The following is a 19396-nucleotide window of genomic DNA, read 5'->3' on the forward strand; positions in this document are numbered from 1 at the left end:
CATGCGGTAAGTGCCCCATCGCTGTTGATGGTGGTTGTTTAGTTGATATTTTAGTTCTTGGAGGACCCAGCCTAAAACACACTGTTCTTCAGATGACCCATCTAGCCCTACGGGGTCAATCTAACTGTCTGTCCAGCTTTCAGCCTTGTTCCTGATCTAAAATTCACCTAATAGAGGGCAGTGCACCCACCCCCGAAGCTCCATCCCACAGTCAGTTCAGTTGGACATCAGGGTGATGCTGGCCAGAACCCACTCCCACTCTGATAGCTTGGGCCTCAGCCCGGGTCCATCTACCCAGAGGGCCTTTGGAAGGGACAGACCACCCAATCCCAGATTCTGAGGTGTCATTACTTCCTGGCCCAGCCAGTGACACGCTCCTTTGTTAAAACCCTAAACTAACCGGCATCTGAGCATTGTTCATGCGCTGTAATCTAGGGGGAATGAGTAGTCCGGCTGTCAGCAGCTCAGCAGCCCTCTTTCAGGTTGTGCAAATGAAACTTATGCAAACAAAGCAGCCATTTCTGCTCCTACTCCCTTTAACAGGCTTCCTTCCTAAGAACAGAGCCAGGCTTACTCTTCAAGGTGGCCTGCCCAGGCTGTCCTCTCCACTCCTGAGACCACGACATAGTCGATCTCATCTCCACACAGCAAGGGGTCGGGAGGTTCTCCTTAACCCACCAGCAACTGGTTGGCCCGGGACATGGGGAGGCAGCATCAAAATAAAGCCTGAGAACTTAGAAGGGATTGTCAGACCCAACCCCATTCTTTCAAAGATGAGAAAACTGAAGACAAAAGGGAAAGTGTTTCTCTGTTAAACTACACTGGCTGAGAAGGACATGCCACCCTGACTGCAAAACACACACACACACACACACACCCCTGTAGGGTAGTATCAATTGTTCAAAAGTTTTGCTTTTTTATTTGAGAGTTTTCTTTTTTGAGAGGGCTGAGAATGCCATGCAGTGCTCTTTCTGGAAGGGCGTTTTACTTAGCAGGTTTAAGCTTTAGTAGGAGGGGAAAGCTTGGCAGCCCCAAGTTGCTACACCTGTTCTCGGACTTGGGTGGAAAGGAGCAGTGAGAGGCCTCATCTCTCTCTGGGGAGGGTCTTTAGGGGAGAGGAGTGTGAGTAGGGGGTAAAGGGACTGAGGCCCTGGGCTCCCAGAAGAGGAAGGATGGGTCCTTTAGCTGCCTTTAAGAGGCCTCTTGCCCTTCCTCGGCCTCATAAACCTGGAACCCACAAGAACCTGAAACATGTAAGAGCTGAGATGCTGACTCATTAAGAGTTAGAGGCCCATTTGCATAATAGTTCTAAGGTGATGTAGCTACATGCGGCTCGATGGTAGTAAGAACAGCCATTGTTTCCGACCCATGCCTCTTATATCTCTCCTCCCACTAATCCCAACACTTGCTTAAGCACTTACTGTTAGTCAAAGTGGTAATGATCATCTCACTGTATTCCTCAAGCTAAGCACCAGTAACTCAAAGATGAGGCCAGCCTGTGGCCCCTCCCCTGTAGAAAAGTCAGACCTGTGGCTTGTAGGTAGGTGGATGTTTAGAAGGCATCACCCAAAGATGAGCCCATGGCTGCCCCTAATTGGACAGAAAATCCCCTAACATAGGCTCTTCTTGCTGTGCCTGCTTGTCTGACCTATTTTCTAGCTACAAATGGCTAGCATTACCTGTTCTAAACATCTGGCAGTACCTGCCTGCTTAGTCACCTTCCCTCTGGCTTCAAACAGCTGGAGAACCCCACCTCCATCCACCTCCAATCCACCTGGGATCCCTCCCCCGTTTTTCTGGAAGGATCTGGAGGTACCAGACCTACAAGTTCCGATGTCTTTAAAAGGATCATCCTGGGAAATAAGGCTCATTTGAGAGCTGTGACGTTCATCTTGACTCTAGTGGAAGTCCGACGGCCAATGCCATTTTGGCCTACTGGGCACCATGAAGGCCTGTGTGCCCCTGATACTGGCCATGCTCTGCGGCCTGGCCTGGTCTGGTAAGTTGCTATCTGGTGGAGGTAAAAATGGTCCTACATAAAGAAGCAGAGATTTGGGGAACTTGGTGTAGGTGAGAGTAGTGGGATAAGGGAGGATCATCTCTGTCCTAAATTTATGGAGCACCTTAGGCTGGTCCTGGTCTGAGGGGCAGGAGCTGCCTCTGGAGTGGAGTGGACTGTGTTAAAGGAGTTGCAGGGCTGATGGGCTAATGTCATGGGAGCCACTTCTTGACAGCTTGGAAGACTAGCCCCAAACATCCCTGAGTCCAACCTAACTTTTGATCTCACCAAAGTTTTGTTTTTCCTGGTCATTGTAGGGTATAAAGCTGGGGCTGGGGCCAGCTGGGTTTGAATGGCCTGGCTGCCCTTGGTTACTCCTCCTACTCCCTGGGGATGGGTGAGGTTGTCTGAGGCAGGACCTTTTTCTGGGTAAAGCCTTAGGAGATGGGCAGGCTGAGGGAGAAACTGAAAGGAAAAGCCCCTGACTGGGAGGTAGGCTGTGTGCTATCTGGGGCTATAAGAGTGGTCAGAGGAATTGGTCTTGCCCCAGTGTTAGAGGCATTAACACATAGAGAAGGGTCCTGGCCCACAGCTACTAGCAGTGCAGGGGATGGGATGGGACCAGCCGAGGAACAGGAGCACTTTCCTGTTTAGTAGCTATGCAAACACTGATGCTGCCGGTGTGCTAATTGTGATTAATGAGTGAGTGAAAAACAAGTGCCAAGCTCCGGGGCTGAGCTGAGGTGTATGGGGAGAATCCATGTCTGCCTGGAGGAGACAGAATCAGAGCTTGATAACCATGCCACCCGACCCAGGTGGTTCCTGAACGGGACTGCTGTAAGGACTAAATAAGATCATGTATTAAAAGCACTCTCTGTGGGGTGATATCTCAGTGAATTGGGGCTTTGACTATGATTATGAATATTCCTGGGAGAAACTTACTCTTGGAGTCATTTCCAAGTAGGTTGTAGATAAAGAGACCCCTCACGGGATTCCCAAGCAGAAAGCCTTTGGAGGGAAAGCTGTTCCCAGGCCTCCCAGCCCTGGGTGGGATCATGTACCTCCACCGTGGTGCTCACTGCAGAGCAGCAGGGAATCAGCTCCGACTGGGCCCTGGCTGGCAGAGAGTGAAGGAGGACATGGAAACTTCCGGCTTAGTGTGAAGGAGTGGCCGCCAGATTGGTACATCCCAGTATCAGGAGAGGACAGCAACTCAAGACTTTTGGCTCCTGTGGGGGAGAGGGGGCACATCCCTGAGGTCAGAGGCAACAGTGATTTCAGACGTGCAGGTGGAGCCCTGGCCCTGGGGAGGTGACCTGACCTGGCTGCGGGGTTGATGGGGAAGTGAGGATTGAGTGGATGATGCCTCCTTCTTTCCTAAGGTGGGAGGGAAGAGTTCTGCTCTTGTCTATCCTATTTCAACATCTCAGAACTTTGGAACAAGAATATGAATCATATGGGGGAGTCATTGGCTGAGGCAGGAAGCTGGTCCTGGAAGTGATTTTCTTGGTTGACTAGGTCTCCATGGAAACAACATCTGGCCCCTAGAGAGGCACAGATGTAGGATGCCCCAACCATCAGAGGGGCTCAACACTGGCATATGGGGACACCCAGGCTCTCTTGGTGGGCAGTATGGATAAGGAATGAGCATCCTAGCATATTGACATCTTGGAGGGTGCAGAGAAATTTAGTATTTCATTGGGGGAGGGGTTGTCATGGCTAAGCTCTTCATGGAGAATGGAGGGAGAATCTGAGTTTAAGATAAGAAAGGCCAAAGTGAAGAAAGGCAGAGTCAGAGATGGGCAGAGGGATGAGGGCAGGTGGTGGCTGGAGCAGTGATTCAGGTACCTGGCTGGTGAGTAAGGCATACGCAGAGCATTTGTGCAAACAGTAGGTATCAGGTGGTGCACTAGTGTGAGTAGTCAAGGTGACTAGTTATCTGAGTGTCCCCAGAACAGCACAGTGAGATGCCTATGAGGAAAAGTCCCTCCTACCCCTCCCCTCCAACCTCAAATCCCAAAGTCACCTTGAAACCCACCAAGTTTACAGGGAAGTGTGAAGGATCCCTGGCCCAGGCTTCTTACTGGGGACAAAGCTCTCGAACAGAAGTGAAGAAGTCCACTCAGCTTGGGCCAGTGGGGGTGTTCTCCTGAGCACCACAGAGCTGCCTATTCACTGGCAGCCCGTTTCAACTGGTGCCAGCTGCTGGAATGAAGTGAATTCTTCCCTTGGACTCTGCTGATCTGGCCCATTAAAGACGCTGCCCTGTTTTGTCTGAATTCTCTCCCTTTGAATTCTGGGTGTACTGCCAGGCTGACCGGGCAGGCAGCTGACAGAGCCTTCCTCCTGGGCTGAACATTTCTCCTTAAGGTCCTTGCATTCAGGTTCTAAGGGAGCATCATTTAAGATTCAAGAGGAGTTCCCCTGGGCCTGAAGGGACAGGGGCCTTGGGCCTGGTCTTTTTTAGGGACAATTGACTGGATCAGAGGCCTGGCTTCCTGGCCACACTGGAGGCCTGTACACAATGTGAAGTTGCCTCAGGATCTGATTAACCTTGACCTGACACCTCTTTGATGTAAAGAAAACAGACCTATAGTGGTAATATCAGCTAGGGAACTTTCAGCAACACACATGTGCTGAAACTCCAGCCCATGGGAAGGCCTACCTGAAACGGAGGGCGGGAGACAGCCAGATAAGCATGTCGATGGGGACAGGGACGGGGAGGGATGTCTGCCTCAGCCAGGCTGAATTCTTGTCTCCTTAAGATGGGCATAAAATATTGTCACTGTTTATTTATCTAGAAAACACATGGTGCTACTCTGATGTGCACTGTACTAATTGCTTTACAAATATTAACTCATTTAATTCTTATAAATATTCTATGAGATGGGTTCCATTGTTATTACACTTTTACAGATAAGGAAATTGAGGCACAGAAAGTCAAACAACCTGCCCACGATCACATAGCTACAAAGCAGCAGGACCAGAATTCCAGCCCCAAGCAGTTTGGTGCCAGAGTCTGGGTTCCTGACCTCCCTGCTATGTCAGCCTCCTTAGCATAGTATAAACCCTAATCCCAGAATCCAAAGCAGTAACTAAAGCCATATCCCTAATATTTACCTCTACCCCAAACCAGGCTAAACTGAGATGCTATACCTGCATGGAATCATAATTAGAACCAAATTCCAAATCTAATCTAAGGCAAAACTGAGCTAATTTCTCCTCTCTTAATGCTGACACATTCTGCAACCCTGAATGTGGTCTTAAACTTATCCCCATTCTTTACCCAAACATGAATACAAAATTGTTACTTTATCAATAAATTTAACTCGAGCCCAAATCCTAACTATAGTTCTTAATCTAAACCTAACTAACCTCAACCCTGGCCCAAATTAGGTTTCAGTTTCCTCATTCACACAAATTCCGGTGCTGACAATAACTCTGACTCTGATCTTTACATTCTTCATAACCCACAGCCTGACCCTAACCCCAGCGCTCACTAAATCCAAACCTCAGGAACCTCAAATGGAAAGAAAGGCTCTGTTATCGCCCATAAAGCCCAGAGTGGAAGGAATGGCCCCACAGCCAGCTTCACCCGGCTTGCACCCTCCACTGGCTTTGCTGTGGTGGGCGTGGTGGGGCTTGTTTTTTAAGGAGTGGTAGTGGGTTTGTACTATTTCTTTTAAAATTTCTTGTCTTATGCCCCTGCGACCAAAAGCTTGTTTCTGCAAGCCGTTTGGCTGGAGTAAGGGATGTGGTCTGTGGTTACATAACAGATCTTATTCCAAAGGCCAATTCTCACCCACACCAGCCTCACTCCCCACCCTGAGATAAACTAATCTGAAAACATTCCAAAGATCCAAGGAACAGAAAGCTGCGATGTGGGGGGAGCAGCTTGCAGAGAAGACCAGGTGAAGGGGAGGGAAGAACAAAGAAGCAAAAACAGATGGGACAGAATGAGAGGAAGGGGATGGGTCAGAGGGGAGAGGGCAGGTGGGATCGCCTTCATCTACAGGACAGGTGAATAGTGGCCTCTGAATTTTGTGAAAATTTCACAGAAAAATGAAGGCTTCTCTTGAAGAGGTTGTGGCAACACTGAGCCTGTGTCCCAACACGGTGGCAAGTGGCTAGAGCTGATGGCGGCCGCCAGTTTCAGGCGGGGCATTGCTCTCAAGTTTGTTACAGTCCCCACCACTCTCTTCCTGCTGCTCCCCTCTTGCTCTCACGTTCCGGGTCTAGCCCCAGTGGGCATTCGAGTGGGTGACCCTGGCCTATATTATGAGCCCTGCAGTATTCGGTGGCGGTGGGTGGTGGGCAGTGGGCAGAGGGAGAAGGTTTATGTTGTGCGTGGAGACTGTGGATGTGCTTCTCCCTTGAAGACAGCAATGATCTTCCCTGCCAGCTGGGGCCCCTGCCCTTGTCTGTGAACCCCCCAGCTTGGGGTACCTTGATGAGGAGGACAGGACCCTCACAGCGCTGAGCCTGTGACCTTTACCGCCCGTAGGAAAAACGGAGTCATGTGCGTCTCGCTGTCATGAGAAATTTAACCGTGATGCTGCCTGCCAGTGTGACCGCCGGTGTCCCCGGCACGGGGACTGCTGTGAAGACTACGAGCACCTGTGTACTGGTGAGGCTCCTTGGGGGGCGAAGGGTCTGGAAAGCACAGCAGGATGAGCCTTGTCTACACCAAGCCTGCCCGAGGGGCAGCTGGCTTGGATGGCCAACAGTCTAGAGCGGGGCTAAGGACTGATGCTGGTGCTCAGGTGGCCTGTGATGAGGATACTTAGGGACACAGCAGGGGTCAGAGATTTGGCCACCACTTATCCCAGTATAAAACCCCAACTTAAAATAAAATAGATGTCATTTACCTGGAATATCTGCCTGAACTATCAGGATTAACAGTATCTTGAAAGTTTAAGTAATTCCCCAAAAAAGAAAAATGATAAAAATGTTATTTTATTATGTATTCCAATACCAATTGTTATGCAACACTTTTAATTGCAAAAGTATAAAAAATGGCAGCAAACTTTTCCAACGTGAACGCCCCCAGGACTGTGCGGCGTCACAGTGACTGTCACAGTGCACACCACTCTTCCTGCCGTGAGTAGACCCAGGGGCCGCACCATTTCCAACTTGTCATTGCCAGCCCAGTGATTAAAGGGGACATGCCCTGCCCTCAAAAGCCAGTCGTTTTTCTGCTACTTCAATGGCATGGTCTTAAGTGAATCATTTAAAAAAGATATTTTGAATAATCACCTTGTTTGCATGCTGCCAATGTTTCAGACTTCCAGATAAACGACCTGCTTTATGAGGCAAAGCTTTGCTAAGTTCACTGTCAAACCATATGTCCTGATTCCCAATTTGGAAAACATGATTACTGGAGCCATGGTAAATCATGGCCAGCACGACCACTGCATATGATTGTGCAGATTGTGTGCGCTGCACAAGGGCACCTGGGGAGTTGGACCCAAACTCAATCTGTATCCTTCTTGCTAAGCCATGTGCCTTGAGACAGACCTGTGCCTGCTGAAAGAAAGGAGTGCCTTCTCATAATTTGCCCAAAGGTGGTGTCTGCTGACCCACCCATGTGCCCACAGAGCTGCTTTCACCCAGAAGGGACCTTTATTGAATCCATACAAAAACACTGTATATGCTAGTGGTTCTGCTGATCAGGAGCAGGTAGGGAGAACCAGGCACAGCGCTTGCTGTCGGAGCCAGAGCCTACCCCCTTTCTGCTGCCTCTGTGCCCCATTCAGCAGACACAGGAAGGTCTGTTCACCTTAGACCATCAGGCTGGCATTTCTAGTCAGGGGACAATACTCAGCTCAGGAGCCATTTAATCTCTAACTCTCTGATTTGCAACTCAAAATATTATAAATGGTGGTTGAGACTCCAGGTCAGCTCACAAAAATCTATTAGCATAAAATGTAACTGAGTTAAGAACCCTGTGAGTTGTCAGCACTCAGGACACAGCCAGGCACAGGGTAGGTGGTCAGAAGATTCCTGTTGACTGAATGAATAACCTGACTGGTGGTTCTAATGGTAACAACACAATATTATCCAGTGAACTCACTAATAGATTCTGAATCACTTTGTAATAGCGTTGTTTCTTTGGAGGAAATTATTCCACTGTGTGATGAGAGAGGAGCTCAGAGTCTCCGGAAACACTCCTCCTCTTCCTCCCCCTCCCCCTCACCCATCTCAGCCCAGGGCAGAGGCTGCAGTCACTCATCTTGCAGGCCAAGGGAATGGAGCAGCAACAGGAATGCGTTTTTCTGAACACACCCTCCCCCAGACAGAGCCTTAGTGGCCATTGTCAAGTGTTGCGAAGAAAGAAGGGAAGCTGGTTTCTCAGGAAACAGTCCTTACTCCTGGAGGCCCTGGGAGGAGTTACCCTCCACGACTCCGATGGGGACTTAGGATAGGTATGGCATGTTCCTAAGTAAGGGCCTTGTCCTTTGGAGAATGTCAAGCCTATCTACCTATCAACTTACATTAAAGAAAAGTCATAACCAAATCAGAGTTTTCAATCCAGAAGGGACCACCTCCTGCCTCCCCCTCCCCTTTTTACAGATGTGCACACTGAGTACCGGGAGGTAAAGTGGTAAGGAGGGTTGTCACCTAGGGAGATTCGTTTCATTTCCTTATAATAGTTTTAAGTAATCGGTCCCCTTCTGCCTTCCATTTTCAGTTTTCCTCCTCCTTCACTTGGTATTTATTCACTGTGCCCTAGCCCTGTTTGTATTTTCTCCTACTGCCAGGTTTGCCCCTGAGGATGGGGGAGCTGGGGGAGGGATCCTTCAGGGATGGTTGGTGACTTTACTTGTCTGCCCTTCAGCTGAAGAGGACCCCAAAGAGCCAGAGCCACTCCTGGAGCTGGAGGAAGAGATGGAGGAGGCCCCGTCGAGCAGTGAGTCTACCTCCCCAAAGGGGACCTTCAAGATAAAGGAGAAAGGACATGAGAGGGTGGCAGGGGAGGGGGCAACCATATCAGTGGCAACAGGCTGAGGCCTAAGCCAGACAGACCCCAAATCCAGCACCTGGAGGTGGTAAGAGGGGCTCATTGGACCCTTGGGGTCTGGGCAGGAAGAAGCCTGAGGCCCTCAGAAGCCGGGGGCGGGGGCGGTAGGCGGCAGGGAAATGAGCCCGAGGCCCAAGGAGTGGCCGGAGAGGGAAGTGGAAGAGATTTTATTTTTAGAGTGGGAAGATTATAAAAACACAGGCCAGAGAGTAGAGTTGGACACCAGAAAGGACTTCCTGACTATGAAGGGTGTGGACCAATGAAGCTTGTTTGTTTCCCTTCCCCAGAGATCTTTAATAGAACTTCAGGAGAGCAAAGCTAAGTGTGGGGAACTAGCCGTGACTGAGTGACCTCTAGAGGTCTGCCCAGCACACATCTCCCCCCTGTTCTCTCAGACCTGTACTCAGCACCCAACTCCTGCCGGGGCCGCTGCCACGAATCCTTCGATAAGCACCACCCATGCCACTGCAATGCCCGCTGTCCAGAGTTTGGGAACTGCTGCAAGGATTTCAACAGCCAATGTGGCCATGGTCAGTCTCCTGCTCCCTTTAGCCTAGCTCCAGGAACAGAGGGACTCTACTGGGCAATAGTTCTCCAAGTGGGGTCTCTTGGGCAGCATCATCATCTGGGAATTTATTAGAAATGCTTCACCCTGGACCTACTTGAATCAGAAACTCTGGGGTTGGGGATGGGCCTGGTTTAACAATCCCTCCAGGTGATTCTGATACATGCCAAAGTTTGAGAACCTTCCTAGAGAAAGGGGGCAGTGTGGACATTCTCTGGACATTCTGTGGTCAAGGCCATGTGCTGATTTTAAGGATCCTTAAGGCCTGAGGCCCCCTACCCAGAAGGAAATGCACACAGACAGTTGCCTCCCTCTGGCCTTCCTCTGGCTCTGAACACTGAGACACCCCTCTCCCAATTCCTCCCAGAGGGCTTCTCCCACAGCAGTGATGCCATAACCAAGGAGGAGCTGCTGGCCATCTCTGAGAAGATCTACAGGGCGGACACCAACAAAGCCCAGAAGGAAGACATCATTCTCAACAGCCAAAATGCCATCTCACCCTCTGAGACCAGAGACCAAGTAGACCACTGCCCGGAACCGTGAGTTCCTTTCATTCCTCTCCTGCAAAGTCTCTCTCCCAAGTTTGCTTCTTTTGATGCCTCAGCTCTCTTCTCCAGGCAGGCAGGATCAAAGGGAGAGAAAAAAATAGGTCTCCAGAGGCAAACAAAGCCATCTTGAGGCATTGTGGACATCCATGGGGAGGGTTTCTGTGATTGGCCAGGCTGAGAACATAACTAACCTTCCAAGAACTGAAGTATAAGAAAAGAGCAACCTCGTGTAGGCCCTCAAGAGTATCTGAAATCCCCACTCTGCTCCTGAACCCAACACTCCCAGGCCTGCCCTGGCCCATCTGGCAGTTCCTGGAGGGGTTACTGCTCCACGTCCAGGCCTCTTACTGGGCTTCCCTCCACCTCCCCAGGCTCTTCACATATGTCAACGAGAAGCTGTTCTCCAAGCCAACCTACGCAGCCTTCATCAACCTCCTCAACAACTACCAGCGGGTCACGGGCCAGGGGGAACACTTCACTGCCCAGCAGCTGGCAGAACAGGACACCTTCCTCAGAGAGGTCATGAAGACAGCTGTCATGAAGGAACTCTACAGCTTCCTCCATCAGCAGAGTGAGTGAACTCACCCCAGGCTCTGAGGCAGTGCTGAGGGCTCAGGTCTGTCAGCAGGAGAGCCAGGAGCCTCTGGGGCCTCCACAGTGGGGATGGTGAGAACAGGGGTGGGGACTACATGGAAGCCATTGTACATATGGGAGGGGTCTGGGAGAGAGGGCCAGAGAGGAGCCCAGAGAGGCCATGGACCCAAGCCAGGGCTGAAGAATCCCGATTGGCCTGGAAGTCACCCCATCTTTTAATTTACTCTCAGCTGCCTTGTTTACACCCCCACTCACTGCTTCAGTCTCAGGGTTCTCTGCAAGGCCGTGAGCCACCCTGCTTCACAAGCAGAGCACTTGTCAGCCACCTCAGCTGATCCCAGCCTCAGTACCACCTTCCAGCCTTGGAATATCCCTGATTCTGCTCCTTGCTCCTGATCTAAGTCCAGGAAGGAGGTTGGCCCACTCCACTTTTTTGTTGGGGAAACAGCAACAGAAAATCAACAAAGGTTCAGGAGGGAAGGTTCTATCGGGAAGGGTTCTGATTGGAGTGGCTCCAGACAGGCATTTGAATCAGACCGAAAAAGGTCAGGGCTTCGGAACTTCTTGGCACGGGTTGTGTTTGTTAGTGTCCTCCAGATTCCTTTCCTGAACTCCAGGCAGCTGGGCTTTGCCTCAGAGCAGCTCTGCCCAGGCCTTCCCTCCCTGGCCGTGGGATGGCCTCTGCTCACAGCTACCGCATTCCATCCAAGGGCCTCCGCATTAAGTTAGTAACATGCTCTATTTTTAAGTGAAGTCGGTGACACACAAGTAATCCCCATGAAGAAGAGGCAATCCTTCACCGCCCCCTGGTGTTCTCTTTGTAGTAAACACTGAGAGAATCTTGGAGGTGAAAGCTGAGCCCTTTAACTTCTCAGATGAGCGAGATGGAAGCCCAGACAAGTAACTTGTCTGAGGCCACAAAGGAAGTTATAAGCAGAGCCAGGCTGAAACCCAACGTTCTGACACCGAGGCCAGGCTCTTCCGTTACTCACCCTGTCTTCACCCGTCTCTCTGTCCAAATCCCGCTGGTCCTTCAAGTCCTAGCTCACATCCCACTGCATTTATGAAGCTGCCTTTATAACAGCTCACAGTTGGCTTTCATCATCTCTTCAGAGGTCAAGGGTTTGGGATGTGGGCCCAAATAGCCTTGGTCCAGAGAAACTGGTTTAGAGTTTGGCTCTGCCACTTGCTGGTGGTGTGACCTTGGGCAAGTTATCCTACCTGTCTGGGCCTTATCTATGAAATGGGGTCTTGGAGGATTTAGGCTTGTAAAGCACCCAGTGGAAAGCCTGGCACTGAGTAAGGGGTAGCCATTCAGATTGTGCAACCATTCTCTGTTATTTTGCGTATATTTAGTCTTGTTTTCCAAACGTATTGTTAAGTCCTTGAAAGAAGGGAATATGTCTGGTATCACTTTTGTATCCTCTACACACAATCCTGGGCAGTAAATAGTCCATATTTGATGGTTCCTTAATTTAGATCCCCAGCCCTTACGTAAAGAGAACCCATGGCTCCTGCCTCTTCCTCAGTTGTCCCCATCTCGTAAATGACACCATCACTCATCCAGTTGCTCAGGCCAGAAGCCCAGGAGTTATATTTGACTCTTTTCTTTACCTCACTGCTCCCTATTCCCATTTCCTCCACCAGTAATGTCTATCGCTTCCACTTTCAAAATCTGCCCCTGATCTGCCCACTTCTCACCCCTCCTCCATGGCTGCCACCTCAGTCTAAGGCGCCACCGCTTGTAATCTGGACAAAGCATTAGCCTCCAAAGCGGTCTCTGCTACTCATGTGCCCCGCTGACTGTGTTACACACACAGCTGGAGTGATTTTTTTTTTTTAAAAACAAAGCTCCCAGCACAAAATTCCCCTTAAAACTCTTAGTGTCTCTCCCACCACCAGGAAGCTGTAGAGTCGCTAAGAGCTCCGTCTCTGGAGCTAGATTGTCAGAGCACAAGTGCTGTCTCTCTCCCTTATTAACTGCAATCTTGCATGTTTTTTATAACCTTTGTTTGCCTCAGTTTCCTCATCTCTAAATTGTGGTTGAATTGTGGATACCAATGTGATATGAGATTCAATGTGAGGTTTGAAAGCACTGCAGACAGTGCCAGGCACACAGAACATGCTCGGTAAATCTGAACTATTGTTTGTCATTATTACTGTTGGACTGAGGGCCAAGCCTCTTGTCACGGCTCCCATGACCTGGCCACTGCCTGCCTCTCCCCTCCCGCGCATGCTGCTGCAGCCACATCGACTTCCTTTCAGCTCTTTGAACATCGAGCTCAATTCATACTGGAGCCTTTACACTTGCTCTTCCCTCTATGTGGAAAAATCTTTGCCCCAGATCTCTGATTAGTGCCTTTCTGATCTTTTTTCTAGAAGAGCCCCTACCTCATCCCCACCTTCAGTCATCATGGCAAAATCTTTATTTTCTTCATAGCACTTATCTGAGAGCATATTGTTTACTTATTGCTTATTTTTTTATTATTTATCTCTTCTACTGGAATACAAACTATAAAGACAGGGATCTGGTCCTGTGATTCTCTGCTAAATCCCTCACCTTTAGCTCTGGGCCTGGAACAAAACAAGTGCACCATAGATCATTACTGAATGAACAGTTGGATACATTTGTTGGTTGAACTCATGTGTCTCTCTCTCTTTTTTTTTTTAATATGTCTTTATTGATTTCAGAGAGAGGGAAGGAGAGGGAGAGAGAGAGATAGAAACATCAATGATGAGAGAGTTGTCATTGGTCTACTGCCTCTTGCACGCCCCCTACTGGGGATCGAGCCTGCAAGCCCTGACTGGGAATTGAACCCCGATCACCGGGATCATAGGTCAATGCTCAACTTAACTGCTGATCCACACTGGCCGGGCCCCACGTGGAGCAGGTGGCCCTTCCTTCCATCCCAGGATCTGATCCTGCCTTCCCCTCTCTTAAATCCTCTGTGTTCCTCTCTGCAGACCGCTACAGCTCAGAACAAGAGTTCGTCAGTGACTTGAAGAACATGTGGTTTGGGCTCTATTCAAGAGGCAATGAAGAGGGGGACTCAAGTGGCTTTGAACACGTCTTCTCAGGTGGGATCACTCTGCTTGGAAAGAAAGAGGTGGAGAGACAGCTTCCCTTAGGAGCAAGGAAGCACTGGGCGTTGGTGAATCAGCAGGGAGGGACATGTCTACTGCCAGATCAAGAGGGCAGGGTCTGAGGAGCACTGTTGAGGAACAGTTTCTCTGGAGTGTTTAACGGAGAACGAGGGCCAGATGCTGGGGCTCCCAAGGGGCACATGTAGGAAGGGAGCGGTGTTTGGGGCCATGACTGTCTACCTCTGAATGGTCCTCTGCTTCCAGGTCTTGGTCAACATCTTCCCAAGAGAGTCTTGGCCTTTCTCCCCAAAGCACTACCCCATAGAACTTCCAGCAAGTCTGGCTTGACCTTGGAGAAATGGTTGGGAGGAGTTCTCAGATTGGTCACCAGAGTCAGCCAGGAGGAGGAATTCTCCCAAGGGTTTGAGCTGAAAGGGGGGGGCTTCCCGAGGTGAAAGTTAGGGATGCAGAGGACTCTGAGAAGTCTGGGTAAGGGGCTGAGCAGACGGACAATCTAGAAGTCAGAGACTTGAAAAGTGAGACAGGGATGGCATGGGAGGAAGAAAGAGGTTGAAGGGGAGGCCCAGACCACCCACTTTGGACTCTTCATTATAGGTGAAGTCAAAAAAGGCAAGGTCACTGGCTTCCATAACTGGATCCGCTTCTACATGCAAGAGAAGGAGGGCCTGGTTGACTACTACAGTCACATCTATGACGGGCCTGTGAGTACTGAGCGCTGACCCCCTGGGCTGGAACCTTGCTAGTACCCAGACTTCCTGCCCTCATCTTGCATGGACAGTCAGACTTGTCCCTCACCTTTACCCTCATCGGCAGCTAATGGGGATTGCGAATATGACTTCCCCATCTGCTGGACAGCGGGTGTGGCCCCCGAGGACACTGAGATTCATTTGGAAACAGTGAAGGCTCCATACCTGCAGGGGCAGGAGGCAGAGGGCACCATCTCTGGATGGGGCTGGGGACAGGGGAGGATTCTTGGGGTGAGAAGCAGACATGCAATTACTTCCTGCTGGAATTTTCTTAGAATGTGGTGCCAGCTGGAAGTTTCAGTCTGGCTAGTCTGAGTTAAACTCCTCTTATTTTATAAAAATGAAACCTTTGCTGCCTGGTTCCAGGAAATAATTTGAGAGTAATAAATGATTCTATTTTCCACATGTGAGGGCCATAGGGAACAGATACCTCCTTGCTCCCCAGGCATCGGTCATATGGATGCTGACTCTGGCCTCCCTGGGAGATACCCACTGGCAGCTCTGGATACAGGATCTGAGGGGGGCTTACCCACTGTAGCAGAAGAGACTGTTTACTCTGTTGATTTAAAGAATCCAGCCTCCCCGGAAAGCTCACACACACACCTAATGGGCCCTCAACCAATCCTGGCTGACTGCCCCCATTTGTCACTGTGCCCCAGTCAGCCTCCACTCTGTGGCATTCACCGTACCCCCTCTCTGTCCGCAGTGGGAATCTTACCCTGACGTGTTAGCCATGCAGTTCAACTGGGACGGCTACTATAAGGAAGTGGGCTCAGCTTTCATCGGCAGCAGTCCTGAGTTTGAGTTTGCACTCTACTCTCTGTGCTTCATCGCCAGGCCTGGCAAAACGTAAGTAGTGGGCCAGCTAGGCCAGGGGAGCAGGCTGGGGCCACAGGCTGTCCTCAGCCAGACCATCAGGCCTGAATTCTGCCACTTGGTGGCTCCATGGGCATAGACTGGGCCTCAGTTTTCTCACTTGGGAAATGAATCTGTTAGGTTGGTGGCTGCCAAACTTCATCTTAGCAGCAGAACCACCTCCCATCTTTCCCCCAAGTGAAATCTTATGCAGGACCTTAATGTATAAAACAGTCAGAAATGGAGTTGCCCTGGGGCTCCAAGCCTCCCTAATTGCCCCAGAGGCTGCTTGGGGGAACCCTAGAGCCTCAGAGAGTACAGCTGAAACTATTGGGCCTCACATGCTCTAATTTGGGGACTCTGGGTCCTGCTACTTCTGAAAATCTAAGCAAACACTTAATTTCTAGGGGTTCAGCTCTAGAACCTGGGACTTTAGAATACTGCTCTGGGAAAGATGAAAAGCTATATTCTTGAAGAAGATACAGAATAAGGCATAGACTTTGAAAGGACTCCCTGTATGTGGGGATCTGAAGGCAGTGGCTAAAGTCAGCGGTGGTGGCTCTCTTAGAAGCCTTTTAAGACAGAGTGGAGTCCTGCATGAATTGGGCTTATTCCTTCCTGTCGGGGACAGGGGCGAGTGAAGCAGTGCCCCAGGATTTGATGATCTTTCTCCACAGGTGCCAGTTAAGCCTGGGTGGATATCCCATAGCCATCCAGACCTACACCTGGGACAAGTCTACCTATGGAAATGGCAAGAAATACATTGCCACGGCCTACGTGGTGTCTTCAGCCCGATAGAGCTTGGAGCCAGAAAGGGGCATGAGGGCAGTGAGAGCTCTTGCAGGACTGAGATGCTGTCCACTCTGGGCTGGAGGGGAGATGGAGGAGACTGGGAGGGATTCACAAAGCCGGACATGTCCATATGGGAAAGACAGAAAAGATACAAATTAGAAAAATGCAGGGAAACAGTCAAATCTTTGTCCTCTAGCGTTTTGGAAACAGCATCCAGACACAAAAGGTGGGGCCCCCTACAGCTCTTTGCCCTGATGGGAGCTGGAACTGTGAACAAGTCCTTGACCTCTCCAGGCCTCATGTTTCCTTTTAACGTAAAGGGACGGGATTTGCCTCCTTCTCTCTTTTTGGGGTTGGTGAGAGGGAAACCTGATGAATTATTACTGTGAAGATATTATCAATTGTTCTCAGGAAGAACAGAAATTCAAGATTGCTGTAATCGCTGTTATTATACACAGCTCTGCAAAGTGCAGCTCAGCCCTATGTTTGGGGCCTCGAAGAAATCAGGCCATGGACATCAAGCGTGGGTGTTTGGTCTTTTCTAGAGTTAGATCCTCTCAGAAAAGGGCCCAGCCCTAGGCAGGGAGGGTAAGGGGTTGGCATGGTGAGTGGGCTGGTGGGGAGCGGACTTCTCCAGGCCTGCAGGTTTTTACAGCCAGCTCAGTAACTGCACCAAGAATGTTCCTGCTTGTAGATATTTAGTGCAGTTACAGAGCTGTATTTTGATCCCTGAATAATTTGCGAAAGAGTTCCCCCATAGGCGGATTTTGCATCAGAAGAAGGAAGGAGCCTATAGCTTGGTGTCATTAACAATTATCTTAAGGCTTGACCAGAAGCCATAATTTGCACAAACTCTAGAAGGAAGGAGCTAGGAGACTGCGTTTCAACCTCAGTTATGCATCTCTGCCCCAACCCCACTGAGAACCAGATGCTGTTCCACAGAGCCAGGCTTGAAATACACAGTTTAGAGGGTTTGAGTCTCCAATTAAAGTCATTTAAGAAAATTTGAAATGTGTCTCTTCTTTGTAACTGGCCTTCCTCAAGGGTCTGTCTCCCCGCCTTTTCCCAGGAGCAGGGCTGGGAGCAATGCTTCTGGTTTCAGCGTTTCCTCAGGATGGCTTGTAGATCGTGGGTCTCGGGGAAGCCCCGGGGGACTCACCGAGTCTCTCTAGCCCAGGCAGGGAGAGAATTCTTCCTGGTGGGCTTGTAACGTGAAGAATGGAAGGGAGGTACTTCGGCTCCTGGTACCTCCGCACACAGGAGCTCGGAAGTCACCGCTCCATCCTAACAACAAGCGAAAAAACTGAACAGACTGAAAAACGAACAACTCTCCTAGGACTCATAAGGGAAGGGAGGACACAGGCAAACCACTGCCTCAAAATTGGAAAGACAGGAGTATCCAGGGTGTATTGGAGCAGAAACCAGTGCTGGGGGTTCCGACACAGGCAGGAGGAAAACCATTTTGAAACAGCCTAGAGCACTCTGTCCTTCCTAACAAAGCAGCCTGTCAGGGGAAACCAATCAGCCAGAGCTGAACCTGAGGCAGTATTTATCCGAGGGAGGGGCAGGAAATAACCTTTGTTAAAGCTCCTACCACCACGTCTCAAGCTGTGCAAGATAGGCCTCTTACACAGCATTTTCTCACTCCACTATGTATTTTTATCTTCACCATTTCAATTATACCTAAACAACTGAGATTTAGACTAAGCCTCATTTTACAGATTACATTATCAGTAAGTAGCAGAATCAGGGCTACAAAATTCAACCCTTTTCCTCAGGTTATAGTGAGCCTGGATTTCTAGCAGTATCCATTCATTCATTCATTCATTCATTCATTCATTCATTCTTCTTTCAAAGGATACTTATTAAGACCTGGAATAGAAGTTACTGGTTGCCCCTCAATATCTGCTCTCCTCTTCTTCTTTATTTATTGAATACTTAGTTTTTAGATGAGCACATGACTGCCAAGAGTTGAAAACCCTCAAACTCTCTTGAACACGGCTGTCATTCATAGGTGTAGGTTTTTGTAGAACAATGGGAGCCTCAGAATTAGGTGATGATGGCCATCAAGACTATTTGTCCAGTGGACGTGGCTCAGTGGTTGAGGATCCAGGAGGTCGAGGTTCGATTCCCAGTCAGGGCACATGCCTGGTTTGCGGGGTTGATCCCCAGTAGGGGGTGTGCAGGAGGTACACAATGACTCTCATCATTGATGTTTCTACCTGTCTCTCCCCCTCTCCCTTCCTCTCTCTGAAATCAATAAAGATATATATTTTAAAAAAGACTATTTGACTAACTCCTCTCACTTTGATTCTGTACTCACTAAGCAACTGTCTGATTATTGTGAGTTGAGAGGGAAAGAGAATTCACCCAAGATCTATGAAGTTTTACTAGAGCAGCCAGCTGGCTCTCTCCTCTCTCATCTCAATTGACTCTGCCAGAATTAATTTTTAAAAATGCAGTTGCTTTTGTTAAGAGTATCTATAAGTCAATATCTGCTTTAAAATTTTTTATTAGATAAATTTTAGAACAAAAAACTCTTAAAGTCAGCTAACACAAAAACCAAAGAATCATTTCTTTAGTAAATATTTTAATATTAATGATATGACTATTATGACTTTAAAATACAAAGATACCAAATAATTATACAGTGGGAAAGATGTGCTAATGATATGACTGTGTTAAGGGAGGGTTCCAGGGTGGTTTTTCATCGACCATTACCTGGATCAGTGGTTCCCAGTCTCAACTGCACAGCTATATCCTGTACTTAAAAAAAATCATGATGCCCAGGTTGCACTAATTAAATCAGAATCTCTGGGTATGGGACCTAGAAATCAAATTTTATTTCATAATCCCTAGGTAATTCTAAAGTCTAATCAAGCTTGAGAGTCACTGATCTGAACTTCTGAGCTAATGTTTGAGATCATAGAGCTGTTTCAAATGGAAAGTTTTGCTCATTTCTGTTTGTGTTCGTGGAATTTAAAAATTCTTTCTGTTTAACAATTTTGTTAGAGTTGTCATGAAAAGAAAAGAAAGCTCACTCATATAGGAAGCAGAAGCATGAAATGTTACAAGCGCCCAACGGAGCACAGCTCAGCAATTTAAAAATTCTTTCTGTTTAACAATTTTGTTAGAGTTGTCATGAAAAGAAAAGAAAGCTCACTCATATAG

At 49.0% G+C, this 19396-nt stretch overlaps 1 protein-coding gene across 5 annotated transcripts in view; it reads left to right on the forward strand.

Moving 5' to 3' along the window:
- LOC107528219 (uridylate-specific endoribonuclease) overlaps positions 1–16231 on the forward strand; it is a 49025-nt gene extending 32794 nt beyond the window's left edge. Inside the window, exons 1-10 of one of the 5 annotated variants that reach the window (XM_087814699.1) lie at positions 1945–1999; positions 6504–6626; positions 8838–8909; positions 9416–9550; positions 9953–10124; positions 10505–10704; positions 13692–13805; positions 14427–14533; positions 15285–15427; positions 16111–16231. In XM_087814699.1, the coding sequence (XP_087670825.1) occupies positions 1945–1999; positions 6504–6626; positions 8838–8909; positions 9416–9550; positions 9953–10124; positions 10505–10704; positions 13692–13805; positions 14427–14533; positions 15285–15427; positions 16111–16231 (1242 nt within the window). Of the gene's footprint in view, positions 1–1944; positions 2000–6503; positions 6627–8837; positions 8910–9415; positions 9551–9952; positions 10125–10504; positions 10705–13691; positions 13806–14426; positions 14534–15284; positions 15428–16110 lie in introns of those variants that run through there. The other 4 variants (XM_016201060.2, XM_087814700.1, XM_016201062.2 and 1 more) reach the window with 4 other exon arrangements.
- Positions 16232–19396: the final 3165 nt, after the last annotated feature.

This window comes from Miniopterus natalensis, chromosome 2 (genome assembly GCF_054644295.1).
Source record: "Miniopterus natalensis isolate mMinNat1 chromosome 2, mMinNat1.hap1, whole genome shotgun sequence".
NCBI classification, from domain to species: domain Eukaryota; kingdom Metazoa; phylum Chordata; class Mammalia; order Chiroptera; family Miniopteridae; genus Miniopterus; species Miniopterus natalensis.